Genomic DNA, 20,784 nt, shown 5'->3' with positions numbered 1-20,784 from the left:
CAACTAGAGACACAGTTCTAGGGGGTACTGGTTAGTGAATATTGTTGATTTCTCCCCGCCTTTTTTTCTTTGCTATTCCTGTTAAGGTTCTTTTGAAAAGTTGTGGTTTAAGAGTTGACTGGAAGACAGAAGATTTAGTGATTTTCAGAACTCCAGTGTCTAAGAATGTGCAAACCCAGTAGATTGTTAGATTGAGTCAATGTTGCTCACCTTATGTGTATAGTACATGGTATCATGGGCAACTGCTTCGCCTCCCTTTTACATCCCTCTTGTGGTACCATTTCTCAGTGGTAGCAAAAGTTCCTACTTTCTCTGTCCAACCCCAGTTCCTCTTAACCCCCTCTTCTGTCACACCCCCTACTCCCACTCAGCTGGGGCAGCCTATGTAAGGCCCATATTACAGCTAAACAAGACTGGATTGATTGAGTCCAAGGTAGCTGTACTTGTCTGGTCAGGAGTTGGATCTGTCTAGAGTATTCTACTCTAGCCTAGCAGTAGTTACTTGTTCACAAAATTAGCCTTTCCTAACTATAACTTATCACAAGATTGTGCAGTAGTTAATTAAATAAGGCAAAACAACAGATGATCCTTGAGCTTAGACCCCAGCTAATGCCTGCTCAGAAAAACTGGTTTGTATTTGTTCCTTATGTAGAATTTAAACAGTGGATGCTGAGGTAAGTTAGTTTCTTCTCTGCCACATATGAAAACTGACCTGCAGGAAGACTGCAATGGAATTCTCACTGCCATGATTTGCCAGTCATAACTTGAAAATAAGTCTTCTGTCTTGGGCTGTCATACCACAGCACAGGCTGAAGCTGACAGACAAGCAAGGTGCTTTAAAAACCAATATTGAGAATTGTGGTATTAGAAAAATCTTTATTTTTAAGAATATATAATGTTTTAACTATTAAAAATCACATATTGATCCCAATGGTTTACACACAGACACACACACACACACACACACACACACACACACACATACACACACATCCCACTGTAAAAAGGGAACACACCTTCCAGCTAGAGACACTCCAATAAATAGCTGTGTCCATAGGATTTTTAACTTAAGGACTGGGCTGGCCAATTTTTACTCTCAGATTGACACATCACTTTGGAAAGGAGTGTCTTCTGAACACTTATTTATATCTGGTTGGACCATCAGCTTCTCTGTAGTAATTGTCTTGACTTCTAAGAGATATAGATAAGTCTGGTCTGTAGTAATAGAAATTAAATTAGAAAAACAGATTACTAGTAAAATTGCAAATAGTAAGAAGAGGAAAACAAAACTCAATGAAAAACAGTATGAAATATTTGTTCATGTATATATACATTATATATACATGCATGTATACACATACACAGCATGACATTTTGACTACAAATTACTTTCCCTATCTGCTCACTGCAGGATCATCTCATAGATGATACAATGACATAATAAAGACCAGCTTTTGCCTTATGTCACTTTCAGATTATTTTGCTGCCCCAGATTGCAACAGGGATTCTGTTCTGTAGTGAGAACAGAATCAGAAATGATAGCAGCGGACATCCACCTGTCATAAGCTGTCATACCCTTGTAGCTGATGGCAAATCAAAGCCATTATCCTTCCTCATAAAAGTGAGTCTGCACTCCCACAGATCACAACAAATGTTACCTTTCTTCAAGTCCTTGAATGACCTTTGCTAAAAAAAATACAATCTTTGGAAAATGTCTATCTGCTCAGTGATATTTCACAGTCTCAATACTGTCTAAAGTAAAATACTGCAGAAATGGGATTTACAAGGCTGGTGTCACACATTCAGATTTACTGGTGTGAAAATCTTATTGTGGTCAGTAAGCATGGCACCTGGCAGTGCCAAACATGCTACTGGTTTCAAATAAAGATGATTCTACACTTCTTTGCCCATCTGGTCAGCTTCTCTCTGCAAGAGGAAGTAACTTGTGAATCAAAATGGAGTCAAGGCAACAACTGTCAATCAATATGGACCTCAGTTCCAATGTATGAGCAGCTCTTGGAATAAGTTAAACCATAAAATGTAAGCTTTAAAATTTTTATTTTGATACAGAAATATGGCATTTACCTTATGAATTATTTATGCCCTACCCCCAAATTAATGTTGGACCCAAAGATGTGAATGGTGTAATTTAATAATTTTTTAATCTTATTTATTTATTTAGTGATGGTGTTCTTTATCTTATTTTATTTTTATTTATTTGGTTCATTGGTTTGGGTTGGGTTTTTCAAGACAGGGTTTCTCTGTGTAACCCTGGCTGTTCTGGAACTAGCTCTGTAGATCCTGCTGACCTCAAATTTAGAGATACATGTTTTTCTGACTTCCTAGCACTGGGATTAAAGGTGTGCACCAACACTGCCCACCAGGGTTTAATTGTGAAGTCTGACTTTGTCTCAAGCTAATGGCTCCTTCCAAGTCAGCTTCCTGAGTGCTGGGATTATAAATTCACACACCATGCCTTGAAAACTGTTTAACTGTGTGCTGCAAAGATCCACTGGGATTAAGTTTTTTCTGCCCTCTTCCTTTAAATGCTTCCTTCAAGATGCAAACTGCTGCTTTGCTATCTGTGTCATGGCATGGTCCAGTTTAAAATCTTTCAAAGCAGATGCCCAGAAGAAAAAAAAAATAGGAACATAAAACTGTGTCAAGGTGACCACTACTATGGTCTGCGGTGTCTGAAGTACAGATATTAAATTTGAAGGTGATTTCAAGCCATTTAAAAAAAATCTGAGGCACAAATAATTATTTTTCTAATCTACTAAGCAAGGGAATGTTCTATATGTGGGAAACTAAGTGACCTTCCTGAAACTTTTTCTGAGGACAGATATGGAGGAGATAATCTGATTGGGCCTCAAATAGGATTTTTGTGGGTTGCTTTTATTTTAATATTTTTGGAAAAAGGCCTCATTATATCCCAGGCTGACCCCAAACTGCCTATGGAGGGAAAGAAGGCCTCAGAGTCCTCATCTTCCTGCCTTTGTTTCTCAGTGGTTGGATTACAGGCATCAGTCATCAGATTTAGTTGTGTGAAGTACAGAAGATTGAACGTGTGCTTCATGAACAGTAGGCAGGCACTCTACAGACTTCGCTTTCTCCAGTCCCAATAAGACCCTCTCTGAAGCTTCATTTGTACACAAGGTATTTTAGTTTACTTGTAGGACATCATGCTTATTTGGAGTATCCTCAGAGAGTTATTATGAAGTTGTATCTCTCCTTCATCCTCTCACCATGCTACTGAAATTGTACAGTAGATTGAGGAAAGGGATCACGGAGGGAAAGATGCATACATAGTAGGACTAAAATACAAGCATTTTGACTTGGTGTACACTGCACTCTCCAGTGCTTGCTAGTATGGTCAGGATAACCATGATGGTCTACATTACAGGGTTATGTTCCAAGTAATGGGTGAACCTCGCCCATTATATATGGTCATAGAGGGAAGTATTTTTCTACAGCTTTTGCTCAATCACTTATAAATATCACACACACACACACACACACACACACACACACACACTTAGGGCAGTCAGGCATTGTGGTGTGCATTGTTTAATCCTAGGAGTTGGGAGACAGAGGCAAGCAGATGTCTCAAAGTTCAAAGCCAGCCAGGTCTACAAAGTGAGTTCCAGGACATCCAGGGTTGTTACACAGAGAAACCGTGTTTAAGGAATAAAACAAAAACAAAACAAAACAAAACCAAAAAAAAAAAAGTCAAACAAAAACCAAGCAAACAAAACAAACTTAGGGAGTCAGAAATTTTGGGGAACTGAAGACACTTTATAAGGAATAGTAAAGTTTATCTAAGTCATAACCGAGAAAAAAAGAGTGAGAAAATATCTAAAAGTGTTTGGTTGGGAAGAAATCTAGTAAGTTTTTGAGACAAGTGGGATGGTAGTATGTTGTCTGTGGATGTGAGTGCTGTGTCACTGAGATCAATTAAATCTTGAAAATATATAATACACATTTGCAGTGTATTATTAGGACAGAATAGTCATCCCATAGGATAAGCATAAAAAGGTTTATCCCTGGAAGCTCATCATAGCTTTGCAATGTTGGGGAGCACCTGCTCCTGTTCCAGAGGACCCAAGTTTGAACACTAGCACTCACAGTGGGTACCCCAGAACTGCCTGCAATTCCCACTCCAGGGGTTCTTATGCCCTTCTCTAGACTCTGTGAGTATCTGTGTGCTCAAGATGCACATACCAACAAGTAGGGACACAATACATAAGTAAAAGTTTATTTAAAATATTGACAGTGATCACTTGAGAGCCCTGAGTATGAATTATTGGGCTATTTAAATAAACCACATACTTCTCCATAATCACTTCATCAGAGAAAGCTCTCGTGTGGTTCCCAAAATTGAAGCACAACTAATAAATCAGTGATAATCAAATTTATACTGTTGGTCCCATGTGGACAATCTTTACTACATGCATCAATTACATTAGAGTTTGGGGTTTCACTTAGCACTAATTACTTTAAATAAAAGTGTACTGAGGCAAAAGTAAAACTTGCCAATCTTCTCAAAAGAGAACATTAATGACTCATAGAACATACAGAGTCTTATACTTTTCTCAAGAAATATAATAATGATTTAAAGCCCGAAAGGGAGGAAAGCAAGGATCTAAAGGGTAATTATTAAAATACTACTTCAAGTCACATTCTTTTATTTTTTCATGTAGTCTCCTTGGTTAGGACTCAAGTGTCCAAGATAAAATTCAATGACCCTGTAATACTTGCTTGGAAAAAATATTATTAAGAGAAAATAAATAATCATTGGCTTTGAAGTAAATAATTTTTTGGCTCAGGACATGAGCCTGGATTACCAAAATCCATGTAACAAAAAGAAAACCCATTCCTATAATACCATGAATATTGGAAACTAAAGTTCAGGGCCCAGGTAGCCCAGACTATTGGCCAAAGTTCCAGGCCAATAAAAAACTTTGTCCCAAACAAAAACTGAGGTTGCTAACAATCAACACTGGAGACCATCTACTTATCTCCATATGTATGTGTGCACAGACTGAAAAAGGTATGCATGAACACCCTACACTCAAACATGCACACACAAACAAGCATACACATATTTTACCCCAACCTTCCCCACCACATTAAAAAAAAAACAACAACAAAGAAAACCAAAACAAATAAATAAAACCCTTTTGTCAGAACTTATTCTTAAGTTGTAAAATCCTTAGGGGGGAAAAAAAGAATCCAGGTTTGCATCCCACAGCATGTGTCCTGGATGGTGGGTAACTGTACCTGGTGAGTGGATCGAGAGGAGAGAAAGCAGGGGAGGTGCTTGTTTGAGAAACTTGGTGTATTGTGTCCCACAGACACACAAAGACTCATCCTCTGCTCCATCTATGCACCCCTGTGAGGCTCTCCATTCAGAGCTACACCCTTCATTACCACTACCTTATGGCTCTAGACATTTACAAAAAAAAGTATTAGCTACTCATATTGCATAATATTAATGTACAGACCATTGTTCTGAAGAGAACACTTTCTGAAACCTACCCCACTGAAACCAGTGAGGTAGTCGTATATATAAGCACTTGTATCCTTGGGATTTGGGCCCCAGTATCACTGTAGTGTTTGGCCACCAGATGTCAGTGTACTATAAAGAATGCTAAAACACCATTGCATGCTTAAACACACAGGGTGTAGTGAATAAGAAAGGACAGGTTAAGTTGAGAGGCACTCCACAGAGAGAAAGCAAACAAGTGTCAGAGAATTGCTGAATTCTGCAGTAAGTTATTCATACTAGATTTTCCTATTGTTTATGTTCTGTTTTGTTTTGCTGTTTTATGTTATGTAAGATCCAGGTGCAGTTGCACATACCTATAATTCTAGCACACAGGACATAGAGTTCAAAGGAATAAGAACCCCACCTGGGGATGTATAGTAAGGCTTTACCTCACATAAATAAGGAAACATCTCGTATAAATATGGTAAGCACACTATGTACATTGAAGGAGCTCAAAGCAGCAGTTTGACCTAATTTAGAAAACCACAGATGTGGAATTTGTTTGTATCCATTTGCAAAGCAGATATATTTTTAGGTATTTGATATTACTGATGGCTATGTAATTAATTCCAAGCCGCAATAAGAGCAAATCAATGCCAGGGAGTAATAGCAAGAGAATGGTCGAATTTCCCATAAAATAATTTTAGGATTTTATAATTAGAAGAAAAATGTTTATTTTCCTTAATTATCTAGAACGTCTTCTCCAAAGCCCTGTTTGTGTATGAAAAGCAAAAGCACTATCCCCAGGGTAAGGTGGTTTCTTCTTCACGTTTGATGTCACCTATTCCTGCAGTGTGCATTCCTGGTATAGTTGTGACCTTCACAATTTATGTCTATCAGTCTTCCTGTCTTATTCTTTTGTCTTATTCAAACTCAGTTTCCACCCCAAGCCACAGAGCTCATTGAAAGCAGATCTGACCATGTTCTTCCTTCTTGATTATCCCCTTTCTCACACTATTATTTTTAAAGATTTATTTTGTTTATATGAGTACACTGTACCTGTCTTCAGGCACACCAGAAGAAAGCATAAGATCCCATTACAGATGGTTGTGAACCATCATGTAGTTTCTGGGAATTAAACTCAGGACCTCTGGAAGTGCAGTCAGTGCTCTTAACTGCTGAGCCATCTCTCCAGCCCCACCCCTTTCTTACACTTAAAAATGAAGGCCAGCCTCTCTCAAGACCTAGGGAGCTTGTCTGAGCCCCCTTCCTACTCATTCTCTTAGCCTTATCTCTTATAGGGTTGGAGAAATGGCAGTTCAGTGGTAAAAGTCACTTGTTCTTACAGTGCACCAACCAGAGTTCAGATCCCTACACCCATATGAGACAGCTTACAAACACGTCTAATTTCAGCTCCAGGGGATTCAAATCTGACTTCTGTGTGCTACTGAATGCAACACACACACACACACACACACACACACACACACACACACACACACACATGTGCATGCACACACAGACACACAAAAATAAGCACTAAATCTTTTTTTCAAAGTTTATGTTTCACCTTTATATGTTGCTCAGTGAATATTTCCTTAGGGAATTCATCTACTCTTCTATTCCATGCACTCACACAGGCACACACACACACACACACACACACACACACGATTTAAGAGCACATTACTCATTCAAATGCATACAACTACATTAATGCTTAATGCTCTGTAGTACCTATCTTCTGAGTAAGTCTTTTCTCTTTTATATCCTACAAACCTTCAATGGTATGTATCATTTGCATCTCTGTGAAAGATCTAAGCTATCTTATCGTTAAATTTTACACTAAAACCCAAAACAAGATATGACACCTCAGTAGCTGGAATTACACACAGTTATCTGTAGAGCTAGGAATAAGAACCAAGGCTTCTCAATCCAAGTCCTGTAGTTGCTTCAGGATCCCAGAACTATATGTGGGTCGTATGATTTCTATTCATTTGATGGGCAAATATTAGAGAGTGTGAATAAAACATACTAATAAGGAACAGCAGGCATGATAACAGCAACATTGACTATGTTGAATATTGGGAGTTAATAGGAGAGAAAAATCCTTCAGCCTACTGTCTAGATTAAATAAGTTCAGGGGCTTACATCCTTGACCTCAGAGATCTTTACTGAAGGAGCCTAAAGAAACTAGGCTTTTGGGTAGTTCAATTAATCCTCTATTCCATTGATTTACAGACCAGATAGATGTTTATATGGATGTTCCAGCCCCCCAAGGAGCAATGATCCCTTGCCCTGGCTGTACTCAGCAGCATACATTAAGAATCTCAAATTGCCCTGCTGTAGGGCATAGTCCTAGGTTTGCTTACTGGCTTTCATTTTTTGCATCTGTCTTCTACTTTGCTAATTGCTCTTGAACTGCTAGCTACAGCTTGCATTTCCCTCATGAGCACACTTAAAGTATTTGGATGGGTCCTTCTGTTCTTTTCTATCTTCATTCTTCTGTAACTTAATTAGAATGAAACCAATTAAGGATCTCCACCATTTAATGTGGGGTTCCCCAGATGTCCCCAGAATGATGTCAAAGAATATATGTAGTGAGGAAGCCTCCTAGTAATGAACCAAGCTGGTTTCCATGAGAAATGAAAGGATATAACCAAGAAGGAACTAGAAAATGAGCTTATTGTAAAAGTCCCTGTCTCCATCAAAATCCATTCATTTTTCTTTGTGGTTGTACACCCTACAAGTTTAGGGATTCAGAGAATCCATGATTTGTCCAGAGTTCTGGTTCACAGCTCCTAATGGATCAAGAGTGTCCATAGGACAGACATCTACTTGGCCTTTGAAGTGATGCAAAAGAGGATTAGATCACCATTCAAAAGGTCTTGACTTCTTTAGTCTCTTTCAAAAGAAATTGTTTAAGTCATGTATTTCAGCTAACTTAGAATTTCCATTTTTTACTGAAATTACCTCTAATTTAGTTGCGAGTAATGGATAATCACAGATATCTAGAAATTTCTTCTCTGTGTCCTGTAAGAGTTTCTACAATGGAAACCTTGTATTGAATCACATTTTATGTATATTTTAGAACTAGATAACCATGCATGTCCATTGAGTGAAGCCCACAGTAGGGCTAGCCTTTGGTCAGGGACTACTCCAACACCAGTGTTCTCCAAGAGGAAAATAGCAGTGCAATGCTCAGCCGAGGTCCCTGACACACATCACCCTGCTCATCCATCCTTGTTGCTGATAGTCAATCCCTAGCATGGACATCCCTTGAACAACAGTGCAGGAGAACTAACATCAGTTTCATGGAGAATTTAAAAATTACTGGAAATCAAACACAAAAATGAAAATGAGAAGGAAAATCTAAAGGGTAAATGTGGGTATGAAAAACTAGAAAAAGGATAAATTTTGTAGGCTTGGGATGTTAAGGTAACAATTCCGTTCTGTGTGACTTAGAACAAAATGTCTCAACTCTCCACTGTAGACGTGCATCTTACATGGTATGGCAGTCATGAAACAGAGCAAGATGATCCACAGTCAATACCAAAGTAGAATCTTAAAACTCTAGGAAGACATTCTTGTAGACTTTGTGAGTGATGATGGTGTTGAAGGTCATTTGGGTTCAGCCCCAGCTTTGGAGGGGAAGGAGCAGAGGTGGAATGCAGAAGCTGTGGACAGTCAATGAATACACATTACCTCTCCAATTCAATTCAAGGACAAGAGAAATATGGACAAGAAAACTGTCTTGTATTCACATAGATCTTCCCACTTGAGCACTGCAGAGATTTTGCATACTTAAGCTGTTGCTGTATATGGCAGCCATTAGCTCATTTATCAATAAGGTGGTATTGCCAGAAAAGTCAGTAACAGGACGTTGGAGTTTTCCATTCAGTGAAATGACATCTGTTTAAATAGCTGTGGTTATGATTTGAATAAGTGTCCTTTAAGATTGTGTTCAAGGTTTGGACCTCAGTCTGCGGTGCTGATGGGAGCTGGTGGGCTTGTTCTTAAAGGGATAAAGGGCCTCTCATCTCTCTTTTTCACTTTCATACCATGCTAAGGTGAACATTTTGTCCAATCATGGTTTCCTGCTCTACTTAATTGCCTAATTATGGCTCCCAACAAGAATCTATTTAACCTTGAACTAAAACTTCTGAAAGTGAGAACCAACCTAATTCATCTTTGCTTTTGTAAAACAATTAGTTTGCTTTTAGTGTTTGTGTGTGTGTGTGTGTGTGTGTGTGTGTGTATTAGAGTATGTTATATGTGTGGATACATACAATGTCCAGAAGGTCATTAGGTCCTCTGGAGTTGGAGTGATTGGAAGTGGTGAGCCCCCTGACTTAGGTGCTAGGAACTAACTCTGTCCTCTGAGAATAAAGCAACTAATCATAAACACTGAGAAATTTTTCTTGCCTCCAGCTTTCCAATTCTTTTCATAATGATTATTTCAAGTATATTGTTATATTTATGGGAGGTTGACTAACACATTTTGGAAATAGTATGTAGGTTTTAAGGGAAGATGGCTTAGGTTAGAATACCTAGAGAATAACAAAGACCAAATTCTCCATCCCATTTTCAATTGTTCCACTAAGAAAAGCAATCTATTATTTTTAATGAAAAATTCAAATATTAAGGAATCTAGGTTTGCCAACATAAGAAATGATTGAAAATCTACAAGTTATTAGTTGTAGTGTATTTCTTTCAAGTTTTAATATTAACACCACTACTAGCCAGAAAGTTCTGAAATCAAATTTCATTTACTGTGGGAATAGCTATGTGGGAGCTAGACCAATGACAGCTGTTGTCCTTGATGCGGCTCACATGGCTAAACATGTTAATTTCTGTTAGTCATTGAAAAATGTTAAGCATTGAGTAATGTGCTATGTAATTTTCTTTGCTTGCAAAAAAAATAACCATTAATAATAAAGTACTGGTTGGTATAAGACAATAACATAATGCAAAGTTGCTCTGTTTAACACATATTTAGTTAATATTATGATCAGTGAAATGAGTTAGTCAATAACGCATTAACTAACAAAGCTAAATCAGTACATTTGTCAGTATATATTGGTCGGGTGTGCACATGTCTAATTCCCCAAAGGCTTGTGCACCCTACATGAAAAGTCCGCATTGTGGTAAATGAAAGTCAAGGTGTGGACATACATCACTTTTTGAGTCTTGCTAGATGAACTCAAATTTGATTTTATGAAGTTGAAGACTTTTGCGATACTACAGTGATGCTTCAAGCGTTATGCTTATTAGTAAAAGTTATTCAAGCCTATCTGGAAAGGAAATGAAAGGGATCTGGAGCCATCCCACTGCTGGACAGAAGGTGGCAGCAACGGATGCATCTGCTGTCAGGGAGTTCTGTTATCTTCTCTGGAAAATGATCTTCCAACCACTTTTCGCTGCTTACTATTCAATCACAAATGAACCATTATGTAATAAAAGGGATGAGATAAAAATTTGGCTATGTAGTGCATCTATTCTGAAGTATGTTTTAGGACTGCCATATTTTAAGATTATTTTGGTACTTTAGATTATTTGTGATATTGTACTATTTTAAAGGCCAGAGATTTATTTTTGTTTGTTCCTATATGCATTTAAGTTAAACTGGCAGTGTAGCATGCTTTAATATTTGAATGCATGATCCACTCTCTTTCCTCTTAATATATTTTATTTTTATTAGTCAAAAAAAGAAAATAAAAAAGCTTGAAATTCTGTCAGCATTCTTACTGCTCTTGCCTGGACGGCATTGAAAGAGTCAACTCTATGTCACAGATGTACTCAGTATGGAGTGAACTCTGCTCTCCAGTAGAGAAAAATCTATTCTTGTGTGTTGGCACTGCACAAAAGTATTTTGTGTATTTGTAGCTCGTGTATGAAAATTAAAATAAGTAACAAAATTAAGTGAACAGTTTCATTAATTTTTTTGAAAGTTTTCTAAATACCATGTAAACACTATTCTTTTTGATAAATGGAGTCTCCTGCTAAAGTGTTGAGCATAAAATTAGATAATAACTGAGTCCCCAGTTTTATAATAAATTCATCCAATTTATTATCAAATTCAAATTTAATTATTACAGAAAACCTGATACTGGGCTGGAGAGTGCTCAGCAGCAAAACAAAACCAAAACCAAAAAAAATAAAAAACAAAAAAACCCAAAACAAACAAGGAAACCCACCACTTGCTGCACTTGTAGAATAACCAGTTTGGTTCTCAGAACTCTTGTTGTGTGGTTCAGAAATGCCTGTAACTGGCTTCAGGGTATCCAACGCTTCTGTCTAAGTGTGCGAGTGCATGTGCATGCACGCATGCATGAGTGCACGCGCGCGCGCACACACACACACACACACACACACACACACATCTATATGAATAAAAATAAGTGCTTTTGAAAAATCTTATCATGTCATGATATGGCATGAGTTCAAATGTATGCACTTATAAATATGTGTAAATGCATAAGTGTGTGTGTATGAACACTCACAGAGAGTGTTTAAGAGAAGAAATACCTCAGAACCCCCAAAATGCACACTATTCCTCTATTATATTCCACCCATTGCTTCCCTCAGGATCCTCTCTTCTTGCCCCTACCTAGTTATTGCTTGTCAAAAGTTCACTGGAAAGAGAGGCCCATTGGACTTGCAAACTTTATATGCCCCAATACAGGGGAATGCCAGGGCCAAAAGAATGGGAATGGGTGGGTAGGGAAGTGGGGGGGGGGGATATGGGGGACTTTTGGGATAGCATTGGAAATGTAATTGAGGAAAATACGTAATAAAAAATATTAAAAATTAAAAAAAGTTCAAGTCAATCCCTGAAGAGTGGAAAGGAGAGTTTATATTTCTAAATATGCAGTTTTCTTTTCCTCTCCTCTCCTCTCCTCTCCTCTCCTCTCCTCTCCTCTCCTCTCCTCTCCTCTCCTCTCCTCTCCTCTCCCTTCCCTGTCTTGTCCTGTCCTGCCCTGTCCTGTCCTGTCCTGTCCTTTTGTTCTTTCCTTTTCCTTTCTTTCTTTTTTTTTAACCTTCTGTAAATTCTGTTCTATTTCTTTTTGTACTCCCTTCCTCCCATTTCCACTGTAGAAGAAAATACCCATGAATGCAGAGCCTAGGTATTTGTAAGTCTTCTTATCTTTTACAGCTTATGCAGGATCACGTGACAGAGAATAAATGCAGACACGGATGAGCACATCCATATCTGGATCTTGGAGATATGATGTCATCCTTAGCTGCTGCTGCCTGCACCCTCTCATGCACTTACAGGCATAGAACATCTCCCTCTTACCGCTTAGGATATGCCATTAGCAGGAACAGATGCAGGACGTTGTCTTTTATGGGACTTGCAACTGGTACTCCTGAGAGGGGCACTCAAACAAAGACTACATCCCTAGGTGGGGTTTAGGGTCATGGAATTTGCTGGTCATTGACTTAAACCAAAGCTATGAAGGACTGTTTTCCTCTGAGACACAGTATAGATGCAAGCTAAGCCCAGCTGCCTGCAATGTTTGTCCCCTTTATAATGAAATTGATAATCTGAATTTCTTAGAAGTGACTATTCTTTCTACCTGAAAGAGATCTGGATCATTTAAACATGGTTGTTATATACTTTAAAGATTAATATGCTAGACTCTGCCCATATTTTAGATTTCCATTAACAGGAAATCCAAAAAACATGTTATCTTCCTACCAAAAAAAAATCTAAGAGCAGAAAATCAATATATTCTCCATGCACCTATGTATGTGTACTGCAATATACATATAACATATATATGTACACATATATGTGATAAGTGCACATTCTGTATGCATGAGCTTGGTGCTTACATCAAACTCATTCAGGGCTGCAGCCAGCTCGCCGATGCCTGTGTGGCCTTTGGCTTCATCGGTGGGGGAGGTGGCCTGAGCAGCACTGGAGATGCCAGCGATGGCCTCTTGGACTTGTTTAAATACATAATCTCGGTTGGCCCTTGTAGCAGCAACATCTGGATGCCGGAGGAAGGCTTGGGAGGCTGTGTATAGCATGGTGGCATTCTTCTTCAGAGCTCCACGGGCTGCAGCCATCTCATCCCTACAGTGAGGGTCCTTCAGCTCCTGTGGGAAATACAGAACACACACATAAGGCTTCCATGCAAGGTTTTGTTGGGGGACTTAGAACCCTAGGGTCATGGACATATTGTGGATTTTAGAAACCCCTTTCTCCCTTGTAATATTTCTAGCTTCCAGAGTTACACAAAAACTGTCCTTTCTTTGTGAAATGTCTAAGACAATAGCTGATGTCTAACTTACATGATCATATGAGAGTCCATGTTCCTAGCTCATCTTTTAAAAACCAATTTTCTAACCAATCCACCCAAGTGCCTTCTTCTACAAGACTTGTACCCAGTCATCAGTATGCATCAGGTATCACTATAGCGACCTTGTAAGGATGCTTCACTCCTCCATGGGATTTCTCATGTCAGCTGTGGGCCCTGTCTATCTTGATCTATTGCTGACTCTTTAGTCATCAACACAGTATCTGCCAGCTAAGAGGGATTTAAGAAACCAACATTGCTGAAAGACTGCAAACCATCAGGACATCACAGAGGTAAGTGAATGGTAGGAACCATAGGGTTTGTTCTCAGCAGATGGGAAACCTGACATCAGACCCCTAGTAACATGCTTGATTCTGCTTATGTGCAGTGTACTTACAAACAAGGGAAGCCAAAGCTGATTATTGCTTCATTTATCAGCTTCATTTCACTATTACTTGCAAAAGGTTTCTTTATCTTATCTGTCTCTAATGGCAAGTTTGTCATCATTTTTAAAGATTTACTTCTTTTTGGATGTGTAGGGCGTGGTTTTCTGGTTGTTTTGTGTGTGTGTGTGTGTGTGTGTGTGTGTGTGTGTGTGTGTGTACATGATATTTATTAGAGCCTTTGGGGAACCTGGAAAGAGGATTGGATCCCTTAGCCAAAGTTACTATAGTTACAAACTGTTTTGAGTCATCTGGCATGAGTACTGGGAACTGAACTCAGATACTCTCAAGAGTAGCAAGTGCTCTTAAATGGAAGGCCATTTCACTAGCCCTATAAAACATAAAATTTAAAGACTAGAAAGATAATAGGCCAACTGTGATCTGTTTTTCTCAAATGGAAACCACTCAGGGTTTGCTGTTCTTTCAGCTTTTAAGAGCACATCTGAGACATTGTCCTCGTCATTCGTGGAAATGCTAAAGAGTTGCTGTTAGCTGAGAGCCAAGTAAGTTTGTCAGCTGAATATATCTGGGTGAAGAGTCTCTCAGCGGTTAAACACCAGTAAATAATATTTGATCCAATGTGGGTCTCTTTGTATTTGCTCATTTTGTAGGTAACACATAGATCGTCTTGAATAAATAACAGCTCTTTTATTCTTTATGGATAAAATGATTCTGAGAAAAGAACATTGTGGCATCTGGAGTAGTCAATACTAGATTACACTAAATAACAGCTACCTAAACTATGCACTCTCTTTTGTTTAAGAATTTTGAAATACATGTCAGCAAACCTAGTCTCTAAAAAGGATTATTTGAGCCTCCAAGGTGAAAAAAAATAGGTAACAAATATTGCAATATTGCAGTGCAGTCTCTGGTCTGCAATGATCAGAACCCTTTCACAATGTTAAGCCCTACAATTAGCAGAACCCTGTGAATAGCCACATAGGGCCTTAGTAATTCCTCAATATCTGGGCCATAAAGCCTATTCCTGAAGGTACATGTGTATGTATGTATGTATGTATGTATGTATGTATTTATGCATGTATTTATATACATATAAGTGAATGTAGTTGTATACATGAATTTACATGTATAATTATGCATTGTATAAAAATAAAAGTATCTTCAAAAATAAGGGTGAGCGGGGCATGGTGGCACACGCCTTTAATCCCAGAACTTGGGAGGCAGAGGCAGGTGAATTTCTGAGTTCGAGGCCAGCCTGGTCTACAGAGTGAGCTCCAGGACAGCCAGGGCTACACAGAGAAACCCTGTCTCAAAAAACCAAAAAAACAAAACAAAACAAAACAAAAAAAAAACAAAAAAACCCAAAAAAACAAAACAAAAAAACAACAAAAAACCCCCAAAAAACCCCCCAAAAAACAAAAAAAAAAACAAAAAAACAAAAAATAAAAAATAAGGGTGTAATGTTTCTTCACAAAGATATTTTAGGCAATGTTTTTTATTCATATAACTAGAATACATCAAATGTTGAATTAACTATTGCAACAGTCACTTTTGCATATCCATTCTGTGACGAGTAAGTTGTTTCTCTTTGTTTTTAGATTATCTAATTAATTTACGTATATTATGTATGAGTGCTCTATCCGAATATACAACTGTATGCCAGAAGAGGGCATCAGAGCCCATTATCCATTGCTGGGAATGGAGCTCAGGACCTCTAAAACAGCAGCCAGCGCTCTTAGACTCTGAGCCATCTTTGTAGTTCTTTAACTTATTTTTTTACATGTACCAACCATGATGTAATCGTTGATTGAGAACTTGCCTAAAATGTATGATCTTGATCAAATGGCCTGAGCTTGATCAAAACCAAGGAGAAAAGATAAACGCAAATAACGTGGTGCCCATAGTGACACTCACAGGGTCATAGTGATTATTTATGTTAACAGGAGGGAGGAAAGCCATAAGCTCAATGAGCAATGTACTTTCCTCTGGGTTTTAGTTCTTTCTGCTAAATTTTACAGAAGAAATCTGAATTAGCAGGCAATGAGTGAGTTGCATTCATTAGATGTCTCCTAGGGATGTCCTTATCAGCTCTGATACGAGCTCCTCACTACCTGGCTCTGCTTCCGTCTCCAGCCTGAAACTTTCTCCCCACCTGAAGCTTCAGTGTGGATGTCTTAAGCATCTCAAAACTGTGCCTGTAAAGGTCGAATATTGATTTCTAACCCTAATTAGGCCCCATTCAATCTTCTTCGTGTCAATCAGACTGCTGCTCTCTACTCATTTGCTTATACCAGAGCTTTGAAGGAAACTCATTGCTGTCATTCACACACTTTTTGTTGGGTTTCAGACCCAGGACTACTGGCTAAGGTGGATATTTTACATACCAAAGCAGACCTGGTCTCCAATTTCTCCAGAATTCCTCAGTTACTACCTGGTATACCCTGCCCCCAACCCAGAACTTTCCAGCCCAGGGGCTGGACTGCCCTTCCCCCAGGGACTCCATTCTATACAATCCAGACATTTTAGGTCTTTCCCACTTCTCTCTCTTTTCTCCCTCTCTCTGTCTGCCTGCTTTCTATGTTTCTCTTTCTTCTCCCAGTCTTCCTCCTCATGGCAACATCCCTAGTCTAGTTTCTTGAGAACAGTGAACTAGTCCACCCCGAGAGCTGTTTCCCAATAAGTTTGCTTTTATATACTCTATCCTGAGTTGCGTTGGCTCATTTAACTGGCAGAGAAATAACTTTGCACGTCTCACCTCTGAAGCAAAGACAGCTTTTCAAAACACATTTCCTTCCTTTATGTTTCATCCGCCTTCATTTCTTCTCAGTGATGGAGACCATTGCTGCCTCCTATCCAGTCTGTTTATACCCTCCCACTGCTTCTATTTCAGCAAAATATTTAGAACGATGCTAAAGCAGACATCTTAGATGTGAATACTGAACTTTGAGCAACAAGCTTACAATAGCAGTCAAATACTCTATAACAAGACCAGACACCACATGGTGCACTTCTATCTAACTTCCAGCACCCCTGACTCCCTCTCCCTCAGTCCTTTGATATTTAATATTATATCCAGTTGTTTCCCTGAGAAACAGCCTGCCCTCTACAAAAACACACACTTAAGAGTGACTGCCCAGTGGACTAACACTGGACAGACATCAAACAACAGACTTATTCGGGAGAATCTATTGTGTGAAATACATCACACAAACTAAAATCCTGCCTAAGTGTCTGCTGCCGTCAGCATCTTCTGGTGTACATAGAATAAAGAGATTTGGTTTGGGAGCAATCAGTGGCATCCAGAGAGTACACAGGACCACAGCCCAGGCTGCTGTATTTTCATTTGACCTGGAGCTCTTCATGCATGTGTGGTGAGACTGGGCCCCTGATCTCATCAGTGAAAAATGGTGCTCTGTGACCTATAGGCAGCAACAAGACAATACCTGAATCCCCATATGGCACCAATGGCCAAAGCAGGAAAGCCTTTTAGATGTTAGGTTCATGGAGCATTTAATCACAAGCAGAAGCAACTTGTGTAGAGCCACAGTTACTTAGATTTGTCCATCCCCAGCAACATTTCCAAAATGTCCCACCTGCTGCCGTCTTGCTGCTACATAGTTCAGTTTCACCATCTCTTTCCCAAACTCTTTAAAGCGGTTTGCAAGGTCTTGTTCATTTGTAGCATTTTTGACTGCTTCCAAGGCCTCCTCAACCTGAAATAGAAAAATACACAACATATTAATTAGAATATTGTATTTAAATATTAAATATGGTATCTTGTAAAGAAAACATGAATATGTATTCATACTGGAACAGTAAGTCAAAGCATACTTAACAATTGCCTATAGTCAAATTCATATTTTTCCAAGATTTACCGAGCAAGGACCAGGGATATGAGCTGGGAGTAAAGAGCAGAGACTGCTGTAGAGCACCCAAGCTTTGTCTTCTGCACACACACACATTGGGCATCTCACAAACACCTATAAGTCCTGTTTCAGGGGCCTGGCACCTCTGAAATCCACAGGTACCTGAATTCACATTCCTTTATGTAACACAATTTTTAAAACATTTAAAAAATTTACAGAATATGTTACGTAACTCAAACTAGCAGTTGAACTCCTAAAGCACATATACAAAGCTGCTATAAGATCTGTTTAATTGAGTTATGAATGTGGTAGGGAATATAGCGTTCCACTGTAAAGTAGAAATGCCAAGGAAAAATGCACACATACACCGGGAAAAGTATAGAATTTTAAAACAAATCCTTCTAGCTCTCCCAGATGCAGAAACTCCTGTGCTGCTGAAAAATTTGGAAAGACGGAATTATCACCCACTCTTGTCAAGACTTCTGAATCAGGAACTCAGGCTGAGGTTATGCAGTTTGACCTTGTCATGTAAAAAGGAGACAGCACACATCTGGAAGCAAGTGGAATTAAAATTCTGTTGTCACTTTCAGGTGGTGTCCAGTTGAGTGGCATGGGAATAGAAAGGTCTGAGTAACAGCAGCCATACCAAACTAATGATGTGTGTGCCTTCAGATTCCCTCAGCCTCCTCAGTGGGCTTTTCTTGGTTCCATTTGATCTGAACTATCAATTTCAATACAACTAGTAGTAGTAGTGTGTGTGTGTGTGTGTGTGTGTGTGTGTGTGTGTGAAGTATTTGGGGGCACTAAAGTCTTCATACTTACTAAACAACCTGAACTTTAATATGATATGGAAAATCCCACAACTGGTTCCAGTCTCCATGTTATCCCTGTGAAGTCAATTAAAATGAATCGTTGAAAATAGGTGGATATTGGTTGGCTGGTCTTAAACAGGGCAACTACATTACAGCCACAAAGTCTAGAGAACATTGTGGGAGAGGAGGGAGAAAGAATGGAAGACCTCAAAGATTGGAAGGAGAGCTGCTACACAATGCTACCTTCTAAACATGACATAGCATCTAGAATTTCAGAACAAGATCAGGCCTGGTATGTTTCTCCGTGAATGAATGAAGGGACTCATGAGGCCTGTCTCCTTCCTGACTGGCAGCCAATGGCTGCTGGAGAAGAGGAAAGGTGTTCTTCAGTGGAATTGTGAGAGAGACAAGAAATTATAATGAAGGTGTACATAATAAAGTATTTTGCATATTCTTTATATATAATGATAAAATTATCAATAAGTATTTAAAAACTTAAAAACGTTTTTATTGGTTATTTTATTGATTTACATTTTAAATGTTATCCTCCTTCCCAGTTTCCCCTCTGCAAACCCTCTAGCCCATCTTCCCTTCGAACTACTTCTATGAGGATGCTCCCTCACCAATCCTCCCACTCCTGCCTCACCAGCCAAGCATTTCCCTACACTGGGGCATTGAGCCGACACAGGACCAAGAGTGTCCCCTTCCATTGATGCCAGATAAGGCAATCCTCTGTTATATATGTAGTTGAAGCCGTGGGTCCCCCTATGTGTACTCTTTGGTTGGTGGTTTAGTCCCTGGGGGCTCTGTGTGTGTGTGTGTGTGTGTGTGTGTGTGTGGTCTGGTTGGCTGATACTGTTGTTCTTCCTATGGGGTTGCAAACCCCTTCAGCTCCTTCAATTCTTCCCAAATTCCTCCATTGAGGTCGCTGTGCTCAGTCAGAAGGTTGACTGCAGGCATCTGCATTTGTATTGGTCAGGCTCTTGGCAGAGCCCCTCAGGGGACAGCTATACCAGGCTCCTGTCAGCAAGCACTTCTTTGCATCAGCAATAGTGTATGGGTTTGTTGTCTGCAAATGGGATGGATCCCTAGGCAGGGCAGTCATAAAAGAAAGATACTTTACTAGGTAATCTACGAAGTCACTGTCTTGTGGCATCTTTGTAGAAATAAGCGTATCAATTGAAACAGCTAAATAAGAACACATCTATAAGAGGATAAGCCATGGAACAAAGTCATTTATGCCAACTTAAAAGTTTTTAAACATGAAGAAAGTCTGCTTTATTTTGTATGAACGGAAAATATTCAGCTCCATATATTTTCTTGAAAATGTAATTTCATTCATCTTTGCACATGAGTGAAGTTCAATTCTGTGCATTTACTTGCATTTCTTTATCTGCCCATCTGTTGATTGATATCGGGACTGGTTCCATATCTTAGCTCTGATAAACAGTATCCTGTAAGCATGAGTACTTATCTCTGTAGGTGTTGACATAGAGTTAATTGGTTATATACCCAGGGAACAAACTCAAAGAAGACAAAGACCCCATGTTTTCCCTAATATTCAGGGGCCTAGTAATCATCTATCTATCTATCTATCTATCTATCTATCTATCTATCTATCTTTGTGAGTATATACATATATATATATATATATATATATATATATATATATACTATGAGTATATATATATATATACTATGTGAGTATCTATGTGAGTATATATATATATGGCCATATGAGGAGAAAGTGTCAAAAGGAGCATGGGCATGGGAAGAAGGAACATGAAAGCCTATGAGAGATATATGAGATGAATAGATGAATGCATGGCAAATGTTGGAGAACATAGAGGCCCAACCTGGAAGGACCGTTGCAGGATGAGAACACAGGCCAACAATGCACTATATGAG

At 39.0% G+C, this 20,784-nt stretch overlaps 1 protein-coding gene across 4 annotated transcripts in view; it reads right to left on the bottom strand.

The window, feature by feature from the left end:
• The window catches only part of Ctnna2 (catenin alpha 2), a 1,115,747-nt gene that overhangs the window by 761,725 nt on the left and 333,238 nt on the right, over positions 1-20,784 (bottom strand). For all 4 annotated transcript variants that reach the window (XM_021164212.3, XM_021164215.2, XM_021164213.2 and 1 more), the window contains 2 exons: positions 17,792-17,911; positions 13,328-13,594 (listed from right to left, as the gene is read on the bottom strand). In XM_021164212.3, the coding sequence (XP_021019871.1) occupies positions 13,328-13,594; positions 17,792-17,911 (387 nt within the window). The remainder of the gene's footprint in view (positions 1-13,327; positions 13,595-17,791; positions 17,912-20,784) is intronic.

The sequence above is a fragment of the Mus caroli genome, unplaced genomic scaffold (assembly GCF_978045245.1).
Source record: "Mus caroli unplaced genomic scaffold, Mus_caroli_1 scaffold_7, whole genome shotgun sequence".
In the NCBI taxonomy this organism is placed as follows: Eukaryota; Metazoa; Chordata; class Mammalia; order Rodentia; family Muridae; genus Mus; species Mus caroli.
This window is presented reverse-complemented; position numbering and strand designations above follow the sequence as displayed.